The sequence below is a fragment of the Empidonax traillii genome, unplaced genomic scaffold (genome assembly GCF_003031625.1).
Source record: "Empidonax traillii isolate 1590-97213 ecotype Southwest subspecies unplaced genomic scaffold, ASM303162v1 scaffold37:size1818073, whole genome shotgun sequence".
Taxonomy (NCBI): Eukaryota; Metazoa; Chordata; class Aves; order Passeriformes; family Tyrannidae; genus Empidonax; species Empidonax traillii.
The window spans coordinates 422,622-443,373 of NW_020955230.1; the positions used below are offsets into that span (position 1 = coordinate 422,622).

General features: G+C 41.2%; 1 protein-coding gene across 1 annotated transcript in view; it reads left to right on the forward strand.

Annotated features, from left to right (window-relative positions):
- Window positions 1-20,752, forward strand: part of GRIN3A (glutamate ionotropic receptor NMDA type subunit 3A) — a 66,771-nt gene that overhangs the window by 39,106 nt on the left and 6,913 nt on the right. Inside the window, exons 4-6 of the mRNA XM_027877993.1 lie at window positions 9,538-9,683; window positions 10,870-10,985; window positions 12,606-12,757. Of these exons, the coding sequence (XP_027733794.1) occupies window positions 9,538-9,683; window positions 10,870-10,985; window positions 12,606-12,757 (414 nt within the window). The remainder of the gene's footprint in view (window positions 1-9,537; window positions 9,684-10,869; window positions 10,986-12,605; window positions 12,758-20,752) is intronic.

Here is a 20,752-nt window from a genome sequence, read left to right on the forward strand (position 1 = left end):
GTCCTGCTGTCTTCACTCCATGTGATGCAGTTCGTAAAAGTTGTTCCTCAGCACAGAAGGAATTAATGTGGTTTAGCATTTTGCCATCTGAATTGATGTCAGTTTCTTACTCTCAATCTGCATATACCTATGTGTCATATTTTTTTTTTTTGAAAAGGGAAGTGATCCCCCCACCAGAAATAGTGACTGCTTCAGAAGTGGTGCTCAGACCCATGCTAGAAATAATGCAAGTGGAGAAATATGAGAAGTTACTGAAGTAACTGGCAAAGAGGAGCAGAGAATGATAAAGATGCATAGGCCTGATCTTACCGCCTGGCAGGTGGAAGATCATCGTATAGCTGACTTAGCAGCATTGAGGATTTTTATTATTTTTCACAAAAGTCAGAGACATTGTGATCTACAGAGACCAGAATACTAGTCTGGCTCACCTTCCTAGAGACAGAAGTCCTCAGTCAGCTCCCACCCTAATCTCTTGGGTTTCAGGGCTGACAAGGGTCCAAGCCCTCTAGAAAAAAAAGCAGCGGTTTTCACTGAGTGCATTAAGATTTGACAGAACGTAGGGTAAAGTCAAATACTGATGTCTGTATTTCACTGTGCAAGAAGTCAAAGAATTCAAATGTGCCCATGATTTTTCTTTTACACTTCATGCTTAACACATTTGTCACTGTTCTACACTGACTCCAAGAAGAAAAAGCCCTTTTTGTTCCAATGTTGGATCTGTCAGTAACAAAGGACTCCTTCTGATTTACCTTCATTTGATGCTCTTGAACCAAAAGCCAGTAACAAATAACATATTTAAGAAATCAGGATTGTGCAGATGGACAGTTCCACCATCTACAATGGGAAACTTCTTCATCCTAGTAACTAATTTACAACACAAACCTGTTCTTTGTTCCTTTCCTGTAAACCACAAGGCACTAGTCTTGCATCCTAGGCAGAGGATTGTTTTCAGCCCTGGTATACTGGGGACAACTGCCATATGGCCACGGGGTAGGAGAACTGACCTTTAACCAGCAACAGCTGGAGTGGAAGAAATTTATGAGAAAAAGAATTTTAAAGATGATTGTTTTTAAGGTGAGGAGACTACCTACAGTTCAAGCTACTGCCACATTAGGTTTCCCCCTCCAGCCCTCAGTGGCTTGTAGAGATCTGTGACAACTTTTCATCCACAGACCCAAGACTTGGGACAGAGGGACAAGAGGGATTCTTTATCCAGAAATCTCCCATATCTCTTCGGTAGCTTGAACATGTTTTCAGCCAAGCAGCTCTCCTTCTCTTGCTTCTAATTCAAAGAGGATTTCACCTGCTTGAGAGCAGCATTAGCCCTCTTTTTCAGGTTGCAAGCAGAAGACCTTGTTAAAAGAAGTGATTCTATCTGGAGCATTTTTACAGCTGCTTTGTGCTTGTGAAGTAGAATCAGAAACAGTGAGCTATTGCCTTTTGGGAATTACATCCATTTTTTTCCCCTCAGTCTACCCATTTTTTCTACAATAATTTACTTTTACTATCTTACAGTTCTCAGCTCTCCTGGAAAAAATCACAGCTTTCTCTGTCCAGAAAACTCTTAAAATGCTATTAAGAAACAGAGATAATCACACCTGCAAGTTCATATTCAGCAGAGTGTTGTTTTATGGAGCTTTTTGCACTGCCCAACAACTCAATCATCAGAAATTACCCAGAGAACTGAGTGCCCAGTCTCATTCCTGAGCTTTTGCATCACACAGAGGAGCAGAACAGGTCTTGCAATTAATTATTATCACTCACACAGGGACCATCAATACAAAGGCTTTATACTTTTAAACAGAGACCTAAGTCACAGTTTCTTCTCATGTATTCTCTTCTTGCAATGAGGAGAAAAAAACTCCCAGCACTGCACTGTACATTTTTTTCCAGATTCAAACTGCTCATTGACTTCAGTGCAGCTGTCAGGATTTATACCAGCTAATGAACCTGGCTAAGTTGGATTCAAAGTGACAGAATTTTAAGAAAATCTCACATTATCCTGGCAAGCCAAGAATCAGCTCCACTGACACTTTTTGCAGCAGAGAAGCAGAAGTGTTCTTTCAAATGTATTCTACAAACACCCTCTCCTGGAGGCCCTGGGAACGTCTCTGCTTCTGAACCTTGAACATGTGAGATGTTTTCTGATGAAAAACTTCAAATTCCAGAAGTTGAGCTGTGATTTTCATCTGCTAAAATCTGAAATTCGTGTGCTTCACTGTGAATATTTTTTTTTCTTTCATCTCCCTCTGCACCCCATAAATATTCACTAGTTAGTTTTCAACAACTCTTGCAGATAAGTAGGGAAAGCCCATGAACAGAGTTTTACATAGTTCTGGTTTTTTGTGGGTTTTTTTTGTTTGTTTTTTTTTTATTTCATTTGTTTTATTCATTTCCCCCTGAAACTTTGCTTAGCACTACCAATTGCATTTATTTTATCAGTGGACCATGAGAAATCTACTAGCACCTGGAAGACCACCTAAATGTATAGTTTACATTTAGGTATAAGGCAAAGTAAAATTAAGCCAAAACCAGAAGTCTCAGTGTAAAACAGCAGTCTCTCTAAAAGCATGTCAGTTCTTCACTTAGTGCTATCCTTCTCCAGTGATTAGCAATTGAAACTGAGCAGATTTTCAAGATTCTGCAGCCGTTCCCTGGCAAAGATTGTGCTGGCATGAACAGCAATTGTGTTGATATACCAGGTGTCCAGTGACGCTGCACTGGGTGTCACACCTGGTAACCAGCACTGTTGTGGTGAGCTACTGAAACCTTTTGCACAACAATTTCTCCTCAGAATTTGTTGTAAAAGTTAGGACACTTTTTTCATCCACGTTGCTTCTTTCTATACTCAATGGAGTATAAAAATGGAGTTCCCAAAGCATTTTTCTTCCAGTCATATACTAAAATGCACAAAATAGTTCTGATTCAGTGCACCCCATCAATCAAGTGCTGGGAAAGCATTTCCTAGATTTCACTTACATCATTGCTTATAGAAAATAGACATAATTTCCCTTCCCAACAGTTGTTTAGATCTTCCTTGTCTCCTCACAGCTCCCAGCAACTCAAACTCCATGAGATCAGAAGGCAATTTCATATTGCTTACTTTTCTGGAGCTGATTTTTTCTGTATTTATATTCTGAACACCTGGGGTTCTTACACACTGCAAAAATCCATGACAACCAAGTGTGATGCAAACCTCAGAATGTTAGTAAACATAACGACCAGAGCATCAAGAAGAGGAAAGGTCTTTGAGGCAAATCTTCTAACTCTGAAGAACTGAAAAGTCATACAGAAGCCAGAACCTGCTAGAAAACCCTCAAAACCCCACAGCCCAAGAGCTTTGTCAAGGTTAACCGCTGGCAGTATCTCATGCATTTTCTGTTTTCAATCCCAACCCGCATAGGCTATTTCTAGGCATGTTTCCTTTCAAGTTGGAGTCTAGGTGTTCTCAACCTAGCTAGTGCTGCTCAGTGCAGTGGCACTGTATTACATAAAATGGAATGTGCCAAGTAATGCAAAATCCCTGTCATTCAGGACTGTATTTTCCTCTTTCTGTTCCTGTGGTTTTATCACATTGGTGTTTATCACATTGGTATATTCATGCATAATTGGCACTCCAAGCCATAAATGTATGCAGATGCCCAGTTCTTCTCAACATCTTTCCAAATAAAACAAGTTCTCTACTTCCCACTCAGCAGATGTTTTAACAACAGGAGACAGAAAACAAGAAAATCTAGAAGGGGCCAAGCCAAGGGAACTGGTAACTGCAGTGTTTGCTTTTAGCAGTAAGCAGCACAAACATCATTAGTCTGATCGCACCATTTTATACAAAGTACAGAAGACTTTAAAAATTCCCAAAGCTTTTCCTGACACTGTCAGAGAAGTCAGATGTACTGTAAAGCTCTTGAGTTTCCTTAAACACCAAATGGCCACCCTGTCTCAGTGCTTAAGTGACCCAACAACCATTTCATTGGCAGAATTCACTTTACCACTGCTGTGAGGGCTGTCATGACCATCTAACCCAGATCCAAATGGAGGTCACGAATTGTATCACATGAATGGCTTTAGATGGCTTTAAAAATTTGGGGTGTACCTAAGTAGTATGGCCATTCATGGTATACACCAGTGCTTCAGGTATAAAACTCAGTTCTCTCATGTGAAAGCCATGATCTCTAGTATTTGAGATGCAAAAATGATACTATTAGCTGCTGGAGCTCTCATCTTCTTTAGGCGGGCCACTAACCAGCAACACTAAATAGCTTTTTAACCCCTATTAGCTTTTAATAGATAAAATATCAAAATCTATTAACAACTAATAGCTTTTAACACTGCTTTTAATACATTCATGTATTTGCTGTTACACTGCCCAGGCCACTGGCATTCCTTTGCTCTGCCCACTTGGTAGTTCAGCCAGGACAGTTTGCAGTTGCTGGTGGTGCTGTGGTGGCCTTGCTGGATAACATTCAAAGGGCTGATTACTTGCTAAACACTAATGGATCATCAAAAGGGAGATCTACGAAAAATCTGCTAACCATAAGGGTTGCCAGGCATTGGAAAAGGCTGCCCAGGAAAGTGGTAGAGTCACCATTCCTTGAGGGATTTAAGAGATACGTAGTTGTGACACTGTGACACAGTTCAGTGATGGATTCAGCAGTGCTGGGTTAGCACTTGGGCTCGATAATCTTAAGGGTCTTTTTTCAACCAAAATGATTATGTGATTCAATGACCTGGCAGTTAAAAAAACTTAAATACCTTTATTTAGAATATTGCTATTTTGCAATATCTGTACTTATAAGTATCTTCACATCTAGTTCAGTGAATTGTCAAACCAGGACTTTACTGTTGCCTCAGAGCCTCTCCTCAGGTTGAAACAAACCTTGTTCTTGCCATTTCTTACAGCCATAAGATGTCTGATTTTGGAGAGACTTTATAAAGCTATCTAAGCTGGGTGCCAAGAAGAATCATGTCAGGAAATGGATGTGCAGCTATTACACTCATTACATTACTCAAAATCACCAACCCTTGTATCAAAATTGTCAGCCCTTGTTCTTGTGGGTGGCTTTAACCTGCTGGAGGTCTTCTGGGAACTCCACACAGCAGAGAAGAGGCAGTCTAAGAGATTACTAGAGTGTATAGAGGATAATTTCCTGCTTCAGCTGGTAAAGGAGCCTACGAGGGGTGGGGCCCCGCTAGACCTTCTGTTCACAAACACAGAGAGAGTGGTGGGAGATGTGATGGTCAGAGGATGGACAAGGGATCAGAGCCAGCTAGCACAGGTTTAGGAAGGGCAGGTCCTGTCTCCTTTTATGGCCTGGTGGATGAGGGAAAGGCTGTGGATGTGTCTGTCTGGACTTCAGCAATACCTTTGACACCGTCTCCCATAACATTCTCCTGGAAAAGCTGCAGCCGGCGGCTTGGACAGGGGCACTCTGTGCTGGGTTGAGAAGCAGCTGATGGCCGGGCCCAGAGAGTGCTGGTGAACGGGGCTGCATCCGGTTGGTGGCCGGTCACCAGTGGTGTCCCCCAGGGATCAGTGCTGGGCCCAGTTCTGTTTAGTATCTTTGCTGATGATTTAGATGAGGGGATTAAGTCCACCATTAGCAAATTTGCAGATGACACCAAGCTGTGGGGGAGTGTCGAGCTGCTGGAAGGCAGGAGGGCTCTGCAGAGGGACCTGGCCAGGCTGGAGAGTTGAGCTGATTCCAATGAGATGAGGTTCAACAAGGCCAAGTGCCGGGTCCTGCACTCTGACCACAACAACGCCATGTAGCTCTACAGGCTGGGCACAGAGTGGCTGGAGAGCAGCCAGGCAGAAAGGGAGCTGAGGGTTCTGAGTGACAGCAGCTGAACACGAGCCAGCAGTGTGCCCGGGTGGCCAAGAAGGCCAGTGGCATCCTGGCCTGTGTTGGGAACAGCGTGGCCAGCAGGACGAGGGAAGTGATCCTTCCCCTGTACTTGGCACTAGCGAGGCCACACCTGGAGTGCTGTGTCCAGTTCTGGGCTCCTCAGTTCAGGAAGGATATTGAGGTGCTGGAGAAGGTCCAGAGAAGAGCAACGAGGCTGGTGAAGGGACTGGAGCACAAGTGCTATGAGGAGAAGCTGAGGGAGCTGGGGTTGTTCAGCCTGGAGAAGAGAAAGCTCAGGGGTGACCTCATCACTCTCTACAACTCCCTGAGAGGAGGTTGTAGCCAGGTGGGAGTCGGTGTCCCAGGCAACCAGCAGTAGGACAAGGGGGCATGGTCTTAAGCTCTGCCAGGGGAGGTTTAAATTAGATGTTAGGAGGAAATTCTTTATAGAGAGAGAAATCAGGCATTGGAATGGGTTGTCCAGGGAGGTGGTGGATTCTCCGTCTCTGGAGGTATTTAAGAAGAGACTGGGTGTGGCATTTAGTGCCATGGTCTAGTAACCACAGTGGTAGTGGATCAAGGGTTGGACTTGACGATCTCAGAGGTCCTTTCCAACCCAGCTGATTCTGTGATTTATTTTAACTGTACTTCAATCACCAGCAAATCTCCAGGTGTCAACAGTTTCTAGTGTCATTTACCTGCTTTGTGATGGTTATTTAGCATTGGTACTGACTGAGCTTTGAATGAAAAAACAGTATATACACAGAATTATAGTCTCCACATAGTAGAAATGCCTATAATTTCAACAGCTATTTTTTCCTTAATAAGATAGCCTTTATATTTGCTATTACAGATAAAAAAATATAGTAATTGTCTCCCCTAAACCACCAGTTAAAATAAAAAAATTTCTTTATATTTCAAATTTTGATTCTTTAACTGCTGATTTTTCAGAGTTCATGACTTCTCTGAATCCCTAGGCATTAGTATTCCGTTATTGGTTTATAGAAAACAAACACTCTTTCAATACAGGACTTTTAAAATATAAGAAACACAAAAGAAACAGAGCATGAGAAACAGAAAAGATTTTAAATATGTATATATATATATAATAAATAAGGCAAGACATACAAGAAGACCAGCATTTACTTAACCTGTTGAAATACAGATATTTGTTGTTTGCAGCTTTTCACATAATCTTCCCTGGAAAGGACTACAGAAAGTAAGAAAGCAGCAGTGACAACTGATGAATTTTATTTCCATCCTGAATATTTTATCTTCTCTTGAAGCAAGTAACCCTTAGCATTCTTAGCAGATCAGCAGTAAAGTGCTTTTGGCAGCATTTTGCATTGTCAATCCACTGTTATCACTTAGCTGCAAGCAAACCTTTTCCTCATGCGTATATGCAGCAGTAAGTAGAAATCAGTCCTGAAAGACTTAGAGGATTAAAACACTATTAACATTTATCCCTTGTAAAAGGAGTCAAGGTTCATCAAATATAAAGTTGCAGACACATAATGATGCCTTAGAAAAAGTAGAGATTACCAGAAGCAGGTTGAGCATTGGATGCAAGGGATTCCTTCATGTCTCCCTTACACAGACTTTCCAAGACTTCCCACCAGACATATGGTGTTGCTAGAGACAAGATATTAAACCAGATGGACTTTTGGTCTAATCCACATTCCAGTTTTGTCCTCATTTGTGGTGAAATTTGACAATGCGCCCACACAAAGCAAAGCATGGGCAGTTCCCAGTACAAGATTTGGGATAGAAAACTGCACAGAGGTGCAGTTCATTGTCTTTACACTAGCCTTCCTCATAGAGTTTTAAATATTTAGCTAGATGTAGACATTGGTGACAGTCTGAGTGAGAGATGCTTTCCAGTGAAGTCAGACTTTATCTGCAGTTGGCATCACTATGTGGGCTACGAACATCACAACAAACACCTAACTTGACTTGGATGATGGTTCAGTGTCGAGTCTTGATGAGATTTTCAGTCTCTTCCCTGAAACCGACAAGAAATAAAACCTAAAAAAATTAGTACTGACTGGGATAATGAGCTTCTTGGGACACGGAGTGCATGAGCCCACTCCAAGCTCATTCTTTAAGCAGGTCGTCTTCAGTTTGTGTTGACAGCATTGTGCTGGAAGTGTCCATGATGTATTCTCATAGGCCAGCTTCTGTTATTTATGTCTCCTGGCACTTGAATGCTGCTCCCACACTCCCAAGCAAGAACATTTATCTCTGCACCCACAGTCCTTCTGGCACAGCATTCCTATGGCCAACTCTGGATGGAGGCACACACTGCCTCGCTTGTCCATAGGCATCTAGTCTGGAACGCCTCAAATGCCCACAGTCTTGCATTTAGCTGTAGATGTCGTTCCTGGGTTGCAGCACAAGGACCAGATCAGCAGAGCACAATGTGGAGACCACCTGCCCAGTTTCCAGGTAATACCAGAAATACAGTATGTCCATAGCTTCCAGGATATCAAAATACCATCCAAAAGACCATTGTCTGTTCCTTTTCAGACTAAACTAGCTGTGAGTTTACATCCTACCTGTGTTACCCTTAAAAAAGCTAGGAATACTCATTTATCCATGGGGTCGTGGAAGAGAAGAGTGGGGATGGTCTTTGTACAGCAGAGTGTAGGGGAACACTCAAAGCCATAAAAAGATGATAGTGCAGAAACCAGATGGACTGCCAGAAAAGACCTCTTTGCTTGGTCTTTGCAAAACAGAGCATGGCCATGGTGAGATCATCTTTGCAAGCTGCTGTGAAGACCACTAGCAAACAGGGCATGACTACTTCAGCCTTTCCTTAGCCTTATTTGGCTTCCTGTGCTCTGAAAGTTTGACCTTTTAGAGGCTGGTACATTGCTGAAGGCTTTCCAATTAGTGTGTCTTGGCAGCACTTGGGCAGCTCAAGGAAGTGCTTGGCATAGTGGAGGGAACTGCCTAACAGCTTAAGAATTTCCCCAAGAGTCCCTGAGCACTCCAAAGACAAACAGGGCACTTCAGAAAGACAGGTCTGTGAAACCTGATTCAGACTACTTGTGCCTTAAATGTAAAGCGTGGAGCCAGTTGTGAAAAGGCCAGGACACAAAACTGCAAAAACTGTGCATGTGTTTATAGCCTGCTACAGCCTGGGCTGTGTAGAGGAGAATTCTTCCTCCTCAAAACTGGCAGGGGCAATTTTTTGGTGTACCCAACATTCTGTCCTTTGTCTGTGAAGAATGGCAACAAAGACTGTGATATGGTGTCTAGGCTTCTAAAAATTAACTGAGGGTGCTACCCTTCTTCAGAAGGCAAAGTTTCTTCTTTAAGAAGTCAGTAAAAGGCATTTTGCTGAAATAAATTCAGACTGTGTGTCCTTTACTGGCTACTCAGAGCCTCAGAAAGTGGACTGTAGCCAAACCAGAGGCTTCTTGAAACATTTCCTGAAACATCACCAGTTTTAAAGATAATCCCAGTATTGGTTTGGGTGTTCAGAGCATGTCATGGGAGATGCTTTTAACATTTGAAGAAGATCCTGGGAGTTTAGTCACCTGGTAAGTCTTTTCCAAGTTTTTCTGGAGTGTGGAAAGAGGACCAGAGGCAGGCCTGTGAATTTCTGATCAACTCATCACATGTAGAAGACATCAGATGTGATGAAGGCAAGTGACTCTGCTAATCTCTTCTGACTTCCTCTCCTCAGCTCCACCACCCATCCCAAGGGTTTCGGTTCGGGACCGTGCGGGAGAGCAGCGCAGAGGATTATGTGAGGCAGAGCTTCCCAGAGATGCACGAGTACATGCGGCGCTACAATGTCCCTGCCACCACGGATGGAGTGGCTTACCTGAAGTGAGCCTCTGCATGCAGCAGCACATCTGGTCCCTTGGCCAGTGAGGTGGCATGGCAGTGAGATGGTGACAGGTTTCCTACTTGCTATGTCATTTATCCCACAAAGCGTCACAGCCCAAGCAAAAGCTGCCAATGAGGTTCCTCAGCATGGTGGGAGGAAAGAAGGTTCTCAGACAGGAAGCCTAATTTGTCATTAAGATGAATAAAAGAAGCATCAGACTGCTAAAAACTAATAAACACCAAGTCTTCTTCGTTTAGGGAATCAAGAGACTTTTGTGCTTGACAGTCTAGGGTCACACAACTCATCCAGGAAAGGGAACAGTTGATAATAAGCCTGCAATAATTGATTTGTCTTATTCGTAGAAGTCTCCTAATAGATAGCCTGAGAATTTTTCGTCAGAAGTTGTTTCCTGTTTATGTATTTTTCCCAGACCTCTCCTAATGATAATTAAGATACATAGCAGTTCTTTGAGTTATACTGGAATCAATTCATTGAAATCAATAAAGTAATCACATCAGGAGAACACCCAGATTTTTAAGGGGACAGTAATCAAGGGTGCAGTCCTTGAATCACATGAGAACAGGCACTGCAACTGTTCTTTTGAATCACAATTTTATGCAAACATGCTTGCTGTTCAGAAATTACTATGTTAGTAAAATTCAATCCTCCATGTTCATTGAGAGTGAACATAGAGAAAAGCTGAATCAGGTGAAGGAAATAATTCACCTTAGGAGGTAAGAAGGAGAAAGGAGCAGGAATACCTTTGAGTGAGTCATCGTCTTGCATTTTTAGTGTAATGCCTGTAGATTTAACAACACAAATCAAGACAGAAGTAGTATTTTAGCAATTTCTGATCTTCTCCAAAAAACCTTTGTGCTAATTTTCAACTGGCTTGCAGTCCAACAGATAGCAATGTTTTCCATCTTTCACAGCAGTGGTATTTTTTGGGAGCAAAGTAAGTCCTAAACTGTATGTACTGCTCTAAATGCACAAAATTTGCATTTCATGCACAGTTCCTTCCTTCAACATATAAATCAGTTTTCATTTTAAGTCCAGGTGTGCAAAAGACTGCCCTTGTCTCTGTTTTCATACAGGAATCTTGCAGAGAATTGCATAGATAAATGTTCAGTGAGCATCACTGAGTCTTAGACTGTGAGATGATTGTGACTTTAATATTGAATACAGGCATGATCCAGAGAAACTCGATGCCTTCATCATGGATAAAGCACTCCTAGATTATGAAGTATCAATAGATGCTGACTGCAAGCTTCTAACTGTGGGAAAACCCTTTGCCATTGAAGGTAATAATCAGTTTTATAACATACTGCTCTGTTTCTCACGTGTGGCATTTGCTGTTTTGTGATGTGGTATTCTCAGTGAAAGAATGTGGGTGGAACTGTGGGAGGATTATGGTAAAACCCTTGGTGAATAAGCAGAATGAAAGTTTCAGCCCTTTTTTTACAGTTTTTGAGCTTTCAGATCTCTTGTACTATTTGTTTCAAGGCCAGGTTGGATGGAGCTTTGAACAGTCTGGTCTAGTGGAAGGGATTCCTGTCCGTGGAAGGATCTGTGTGTGAGCAGTTGCATGTTTCACCATGTACCTGCAACCTGATAAATCTTCCCTTTCAGAAAGGTCAGGTCTACTGAAGGAAACCAAAAGCTTCCACAACTTTGAATCAAGTAAATCAGATTTCAGTATAGAAAAAAAAAAACACAACACAACCAAATCCCCAAAGAAAACCCTAAACTATATGATTTTGCATGATTGGACTTCATATCACCCAATTACAAAAGAAGTATGCAGAAAAAGTAATATTCATCCTAGCTGTTTCTTTTCTGTAACAAATCCTTCAATGTTAGCAAATATATTCAGGCACAATTCAAACAACTCAGCAGCAAGGGAGATTATTACATTGTAGATAAACATATCCCTGCATCCCTCATTGAAAAGCAAGCCACTGTCGTGGCAAACTCACTATTTGTGTATTTGCAGGGGTGTTTTCTTTCTTCCTGTGTTGTTGAGGGTTTTTTTAATGAGACAGTTTGAAATTCTGAATTCTGAACTGAAACACAAAAATCCACAGTGGACTAATAAGAAATCTCTGCAGGCAGTTGGCAGGATATCTCTGCGTGCAACTGCATGTCTTCTAGGCATGAATTGTATTTTTTTAGAATTTCTAAAGTCGAACCCCAGATTCTGCAAATAGAAATATTATATTCAGAGTTAGTGAATTCATTTTCACATACACTGAGTCCTTTACTAGTACTTCAACATGGTGAAAGACAACACATGGGCTAAAATCTGTATTTATTAGTATCTGAAGGTCCCTGTCACTGCCAGAGCAGAAGTGCATGAACTGAAAGTATAGCCCCCAGGCTTTAAATTTCTGTCTGATAACAATGCAGTCTGCTTTCATATACATTTACATGCATATGGCTCCTCATCAGAAAATGCGTAGGAAGAAAATGTCACATCTGACACCACAGTCACATCCACTGCTCTGACAATGTAAAGGCATTACAGAGTGGTTTATGTGACATTGAGGCCCTTTAGCATTTCTGAAACAAGACACAAAAAAAGAACCCATGGGAAGAGCGTGCAAAAGCCTGTGTTCCTAGAGAAGAGACAGATTTATTTTTCCAGCTGTACCTCCATTTTAAATTTTTAACTTCCAGTTCTGCACATTACTTTCATGGTCTTAATAATTTTGAATGTGCATATCCTGTTTATATTGAGTGACTTTATTTTTGCACAGCAAAAGGCCTTGTCTCAGCATTCTCAGTCCAGAGTAAGCCAGTAGCCAGGTTTGAACTGGCTGGCTGAAACAGAATGCCAGCTTGATCTTCAATACTGAAATCAACATTGCTTAGCAAAAAGTAAACAAGAAAGAGAGAGATGACTGTACTGTTTTTCCTTCTAGGATATGGCATTGGCCTTCCCCCAAACTCTCCGCTCACCTCGAACATCTCCGAACTGATCAGCCAGTACAAATCCCACGGTTTCATGGATGTTCTGCATGACAAGTGGTACAAGGTTGTTCCATGTGGGAAAAGAAGCTTTGCTGTCACAGAGGTAAGCGACGAACTTGGGTCACCTCAGTGAGGATTTGTTCAAGCTGGCAACTATTTCCCCTCATTTGTAATGTGCAAGTGGACATGCCCACGTGACAGAGATGGGTGGCAGCTGAAGGGAAGTGTGAGACTTCAAAAGAAAGAGCTGCTAATCCCAGCAGAAGTCAGATCAGAGCATGAGAAAACATCGGTGAGACTGTGCTGCTGAGTTGGGTGTGCAGTGTATGTGTCAGAGAGCTCTTGTGGAGACAAATAGGGACATTAAAAACCATGATTTGGCACACTGAATAGCAAACCTATCTGATTCCACTCAGGTATGTGTGTATCACCATCCACAGAGAGACAGGGAATTCAGTACATCCCAAATTTCTAATACACCCTGACTGCTTCCTAACATGGAAGCTACTTGTACCAAAGAGAGGATTTCAGCCTGAAAATTATGTGCTAAGCACAGAGGGGAAATAGGTCTCAATTCTATGTAGATCTAGAGGAAATGGAAGTAAATCTTTATGGATCTGTGTCCTGGTATCAAATCAGAGGAGCTGAGCCAGCTCATGGCAGCTGAAGATGTAGCCCATTATTTATGAGAAAAAGAAGACTCTTATCAGAATATCAGTTTTTTTGTTAAGTTCCTAGACTATCAACTAAAAAAGGATGAAGTACTGAGGAATCAAAAGCTCCAGCAATGCTTAAAGCATAGACCTTTGGCTCAAGGTCTGCCAAAAAAGGTAGGTTACATATTCTCACTAGTACAAAAAACATAGTGAAAGCTCTGCTCTCTCCTTCTCAGAGCCCTCAGCCAAATGCCAAACAAATGCTCTGTGCTCTCTGAGGAGGTGGTGGCATGGCCATTCTCCCATAAAAGACAATCCCAGTTTCCTGGGGCTCTGGCACCCACTTTTCAATGGTCACCTGAGCATCTTGTCTGAAAACCTCCGGCTGCTGACTAAATCACTAGAAGACCAGCATTTTTTAGAGATACGACAATGGAAATTTGTATTTGGTGTTTTTAATATGACGATTGTTGGGGTATTTCTGCATGTCTTACTACATTTTTTACTTTTTCATTACATTTTTGTCAGTATAAAACAAATTCTATTTTAACATCAGACATTAATAGAAGAAAATCCAATTTATTTTTATAATATTCAGTTTATTCCATTTTTTCTTTCTTTTTTTTTGTGATTAATTCAAGACAAGAAAGCATATTTAAACAAAAGTGTGTATTCACTGCTATTTCCGATTTAGCTTATTCTGAAGATTATATTATCATCTAACAAGGGAATTGTCTTTTTATAATAGCTGATATATCTGTTCATGACGAGCACTTCATTCAATAACCTCTTGTTACTCTACATTTTAACATGATCTTTTGAATTAAATCTCAGGAAAATTACCAGATGGTAATGGTATTAATTACCTCAGCTGTCTTAAAACTCAAAACTCTTACAGCAGAGAAAACATACCTCCCTAGTAATTCCCTAGAGATGAGACATAAGGAACGTCCTCTGATCGTGAGAGTCTTACTCCAGAAGATGTATCGAGAGCTGTATGCTCTGTATTCCTATGGAAATAGCTAAGACAGAGAATGAATTCCATTTAAAAATACAGTTTTAATTGGTACTGTTTTTCTCCCAGAATATATATTTGCTCCTTCAAGCTAGTGGTCTGTAGAGTTGGTTGGATGCAGCCCCTGGTGGAGGGCATGAGATGATTCCCTGGGCTACAGGAATAAAATATTAGAATTTTTTTTATAGATAGATATAAAAATTGTAAATAGATATAAATATGGAGGGATCCATGCTCAAAAAGTTACCAACAGAGATGTGTGATCAAAACCAATTTGAAGACTACTGCTCTTAGCCTTGAGTTCTCATGACTGAGTCTGGAAACAGAAACTATTTTCCTGCTATAACAAATACAGTAATACAGAAAATCAGCCCTGGCTGGGTTAACCGCAGAAGTCACATTATAAAACCAATTGAGTTAGTGTTTTTGTGGAGAAAAGCAAACATGAGCAACGAGAGAATAAACCTTGCATTCAAACTGGAGAGAAAAATAACTGATAGGTGGCGTGTCATTTTTGCAGCTACTCTTCTGAAAGACATTTACAGTTTAAAAATAGGAGGCAATACCATACCATTTTCCTGCACAGGTATGGTCAGTACATGATCTCTGAGGGAAACCCAGAGTTCTGGAAGACGTGTTCTGCTTTAAAGTAATTCTGTTTTTGGAGTGTAACTTCATGTGATGGCCAGAAAAAAGGGCAGGTCTGGCTGCTCCAGGGCTGGTTATCAGAGCATAGTACTTATTAAATGTATAATTGCACTAACCCAACATGCAAAACTGAAGTTTTGTTCAGAAAATAAGGTCCAACAGGCTGGTTCAGGTCACTGAATTGAAGGGCTCAGTTCATGAAGTACAACAAGGCCAAGTGCAAGGTTCTGCAGCTGGGTTGGGGCAATCCCAAGCACAGGGCGTGGAAGTGATTAACAAGGGCAAATGGCTTTAAGGTGAAAGAGGTAGAGTTAGATGAGATAGGTGGTGAGGCCCTAGCACAGGCTGCCCAGAGAAGCTGTGAATCCCCCATCACTGGAAATGTCTAAGGCTTGGATGGCACTTTGAACTACCTGTTCTGGTGGGAGACACCCCTGCCTATGACAGGGGGTTTGGAACCCTGCGGTCTTTAATGTCTCTTCAAAACCAAACTATTCCAGTATTCTATGAACCTAAAAAGTCATTCAAAGACCTTTAACAATTCCTCACATACTGAAAGGTCCTTTCGCAATCAGAAAGAGTGAGCAGAAACATCACACCACTTGTCTGTGCCTTGGTAAACTCTGCTAAGTCCAGATCTTCATCTGCCTGAATTATCCATCTTCTGACACAACTCCCATGTGCATCCCTTCCTCTTCATCCACTCTCTCCCGACTAAGAACTTGCAGATTTTAAGATGTGTTATTTCATAGCTGGGGCAGATTTACTAAACTAAACACCTAGGCAGTGGACACTCTAAAGCTTATCTTCCCCATTGTTACATCCAAGAAGCATGGAAATTATTCTGGGACTTATCTTTGTGTTGGTTTGTATCATTTAAACTCCTGTACAACCCAGAAATCTCTGTTATTTAACTCCCTGCTGTCAGTCACAGTAGCATTTAACAGATTCACTGAAGTGTGGACAGTGTTCAACACAGAAACAGATAATTAATTTTTGAAAAAGTCTCAGCTTCTCAGTGGGTAGTCATTCACAGAGGTTATATACCAAAGAAAGACCCAGCAATTACCTTTTGATAGCTAGAGTAAGGCTCAGTATTTTTCTATGTCTCTTTGATAAATTTGGCCTGTGACACAGTGCACCTGTTGACCAAGAGTAATGACCCAAAAATGGGAATATATGTAAGTGAAATACTGAGCAGTATAGCCTTTAAATGGGTAGAATAGCCATCGGGGTTTTTTTGTCATTACCTCTTTAGGCTGTACCTGAGACTACCTGCCACTCCTGCCCACAAAGGTTAATTTTTCTTTTGCTTTATTTTGAGATTCATTTTCCTACTCATAATTTTTTTACTAATCTTACACTGGGAAATCATATTTCCTGTGGCAGAACTCACTGCCAGCTCTTTCCATCTCTCTCTCTCTGCACAAGCACTTTGCTCATCGAAAGTTGCACTTCAAAACAAAGTTATTATGAAAAGGTATGATTCAGCCTGGGGCTGGAAGATTTGAGGTGACTCCTCAAGATGAGATGCCAATAAAGATGAGTTTGAAAGTGCAGAGGTCAGAAGTGCTTGACTCTGATGTTTTGTATGAATCTCTTCAGCAAAACCACTTACCCAAGGCACCCATTGGATCATGCATGGGAAATGCAGCTAATTCAGGCTTGGAATGAATTGCTACAGTGATTCCATCTTACCCTCTCCACCACAGGTAACTGTGGATAGCAGTCCATGTTGAGTACTAGTTACTAACAGTATTTCTTGACTACTCTTGATTTTAAATTGTCATACTTCAGTTTCAAAGGAATTCCTTTGTGGTAAAATTGGTAGGTCCCCACTTAGGGCAGAGCATGGTGCAGCACAGAAGAGGGATTTGCAGAGTTGTATTTGCACGTTACATCTGGACATGATCAATATAACTGGTTTTCACTTTTCGTACAGTACATTAGCCATTCCTCTACCCTACTGTTATTCTCACTAATGCCTCTTCAGAAGGAGCCAGGATCCTGGGACTTTTCTCTCCATTCCATTAACTCCACCCAAGCTCAGGAGAGACTGCAGGAAGAAGGTTTTTATAGGGTGAATGGAAAAACAGTGGCACACGTTGCCCAGAGAGGTGGTGGATGCCCCATTCCTGGAAGTGTTTAAGGCCAGGTTGGATGGGGCTCTGAGCAATCTGGTCTAGTTAAAGATGTCCCTACTTTGGGAAAAGCTGTGTACACAGTGTTTTTCATTTAGGTTGGCAACCATCTCTAAGATCATACAATCCAATCATTAACCCAGCACTCCAAAGCCCACCACTAAACCATGTCCCTTAGTGTCACATCTCTGTCTTTTAACTCCCTCCAGCATTGGTGATTAATCCTCTTTTCATCTCTCATTAATGATGGGACCCACTGATGGCTCTTCTCTGGAGTCTTTGAAGGAACTTGCTTAAACTCATCATGGCTTCTGCCTGAACTGGTGATCTTTGGCCTCAGTATCACATGAAAGGCACAACCAGACAGTGCCTCATTCATCCTGCCATGATTTTATCCAGTTGTCACCCAGCAAATGTGTCTTTTTGATCTGCATTTTGCCTTGTCCCCTAAAGTTCAACCATGAGTTTCCTGTTTTTGTTAACACCCATCCCCTGATGACTCCACAGTATCTTTTCTAGCCTTTACCTTGAAGCTCTGGTTTAACTTTTTCCCTGGTTCTCTGTAGGTGTCAAGGGAAGGACATGCAGACACTTCCACAAAGGAAAAAAACTGTCCTATGCTCATGAACAGCAGCTGCCCATCAGTCACCTTGCACAGCACCTTGTTACCAGAGTGTGAAAAACAAACACAAATAACAGGGAAAAAATCCTGAAGCCAAGAAAATTTCTTCAGCCTGCACATAAGACTGTCTGGGGAGGAGAGCATATTTAGATTCATCTGTTGAAACTGAAAACAAATGAACAAAAACAAACAAACAAACAAAAAGTTTACTGTCTGAGGAGATACTGACAGGGCTTAGAAAATGGATAAATTGAAAGAAAAACATTACAAAATGGAGTATTTTTCCACTTCTTTGCAAAAGTCCTCACAACAAGAGGGAAAGGAGCTTGTCTTGCTAATGTGAAACAATGATTTACAGTACCTTGAAATTTGGCACTTGAAACCCTAAAGTCATGGTCACCAGTCTTTGCTAAGGATAATCTCCCTAAAGAGATCAAATATGTATTATTTCAATCGTGCCACTTCTTTGAGAGCACAGAAAGCCATAAGAATGAAAATCAGGTAAAAAATACTCCACAGCTACAAGAAATGCCACAATACGGAGAGAGAGAGAGAGACATGTTTTAGTACCAGTTAGTTACCTAAACAGAAGCATTAGCATTGGTAGGATTTTGCAATCCTACTGAGATGTGTAAATGAGTTTAGAATTCTGCCCTTCATACCCATTTATCCCTGATAATTCCTTCTTCACACAGGTGCTGCAATGTCAGCAAAGCTTTTTAAAATTCTTACTGGGGAAAGGCAATAAAAAAATATAACTTATTATTACAGCTAACACACACCTTATTTAGTGTTTGGGTTCAGGAGTGTGTAGCACCAATATCTCAGCTGTGCTGCCAACCTTCAGAGTATCCACAAATATCTTTACAAGCTTCTAATGAGTCAGAGCTGGCTTATTCAGTACAACCAGTGACAGTAAAGCATTTACAGTCTCTTGCAATAGGGAGTAAAACAGGAGCATTTCCCATGAAAACAAATGCTGAAATCACTGAGTGCTGTTTTTCATCTGCTCCCTGCCCCAAAGCGAGCATAAATATCGGAATCTCTTTCTCTCTATCCCCTTGCTTCTCTTCAGGGCTAAAAAACAAAACAAAACAAAATAAAAAAAAAGGGGGGGGCATAAAACTACAGTGGAGACAGCAGGAAATGTTTAGGTGTTTAGGCAGGAAATGTTTAGGTAGCAACTGCAGATACGGGTTGATAAATTGGAAAAGTTTCTCCGGGGATATTTAAAAAAAAAAAAGATATCTCCAGTTCTGCTCTTGTATTTGTCGCTTTCCTGAAACTGCCAATTTCCCTATTTGCAAGTGGGAATCAACTTACAGGCTGCTGCAATTGCAGTGCTTAGCACCCCTTAGCTGTAATCATCATAGGATTGACTAGGGTTGCTTATTGCTCCAGAACTACCACATGGGTGTAATTGAGTTCCTTGTCCTAAAACACGAGGAGCTACCTCATGAATTTATCATTACAGAGTTGGAGCAAGGACTGTATTTTGATACTGGCTTAATACAGAATACACCACATTATGGGCTTTCATTCCTTAAAAAAGAAAATATAGTAAGATATTAGAGACATTAATTCGTTTGTTTTCTGTAGCCAGTACATACCCCCAATACCTACACACCAATTCCCCTGGCCCCTTCAACTTCAGCAGAAAGGAAAGCAGTGATGCAGAGAATCTAGTTTATTTCTGCTCTTTCCACATATATTCTATATGTGCACCTAAAAATACACACATAAACTACTAAATAAGTAGTAAGTCTTGCTGCTCAATTAGATGGTTTCCTTTATGATTTAACACGTGTAGCTACAGTAATTATGAACAGCTGATAAACAGCTGTTTTACAGTAGTATGTAAATGTGCTGATAATGCTATAAATAATCGCTCCATACACCATAAAACACATTGTGGTAATTATTTCTCCCCTACCTGTTTTCCCACTTAATTTAGTCTCAAAAATTTCCCTCTACTACGCAACCTCTGTCAGGCAGCTCTTTCAATGCATTATCTTCTTTATTGCTAGATGAAATATTATTGATGCTTTGTTTTGGCATTTCTTTTCCTAGGAAAAGATGTCTTGCTTGGGACAATTTCAAAAGCTATCCATTACAAGTGAAAACCACACTTGAGATGACAGTGCTGGAATTTCTTTCACCTGTTTCCAGGGAAGGCAGAAAACAATTCTGCAGAGCTGACAGGACAGGGAGCCAGACCCTCATCAGCATAAATCAGAGATGCTTTGTTGAAGACAAGGGAATTATTTTTCATGTAAGGAGCTGGCCAAGTTTTCTCTCTGCAGCAGTCCTGGAGTGGCATCAAACACTGATCTCAGGCTGGAGGAGACTCAGAATGCAGGAATCCCCACGACAGTAGGGATTTTTATTATTATTTTGAATGGCTGGAGTTTCATGATAATACATTAAAGTGAGTTCCTATTCTCTGAGCAATGTAAGTGCTCCATACCATACAGCAACCAAACATTAGCAGATCTCCTCTGCCTTTGGGGCTATACTGAGGTCTCAGCTCTGAGACCTCTGAGAGAGAGCTCAGACATGGGACCTTTTTCTGATTTTATGCTAGCTGGGCTAAAAGTTAGGCTTCACTGCCAGTTTAAGGAAACAGGTGACACAGACTTACAGTCAAACAGTTCAATTTTAGAGTGGTTTAAACCATTACCACCTCATAGTAACACTTGACAGATATTCTGCGATAAATCCAGTTTCTGGATTACACAGATAGTCATAATAAAGCACAGTACCCACCACTACCCACCTACCAGATGAACACAAAGTACACGTTGTGATAGGTGAAGACACCAGTTTTATTCCAAGCAAATTAAAATAAAAGGGGGGTACTAACAAAAAAACTATTTCTGTATATTTACTAACTTCTAGGCGTACCGTGGAGTCTGTAAGGTGAAGGGTCCTGTCTGGACCTAACACCAGGGAATCTTTTGCGGCCGGGAACAGGGAACAAATTATAAATGAAAATATATTTCTCTGTGCCATGTGG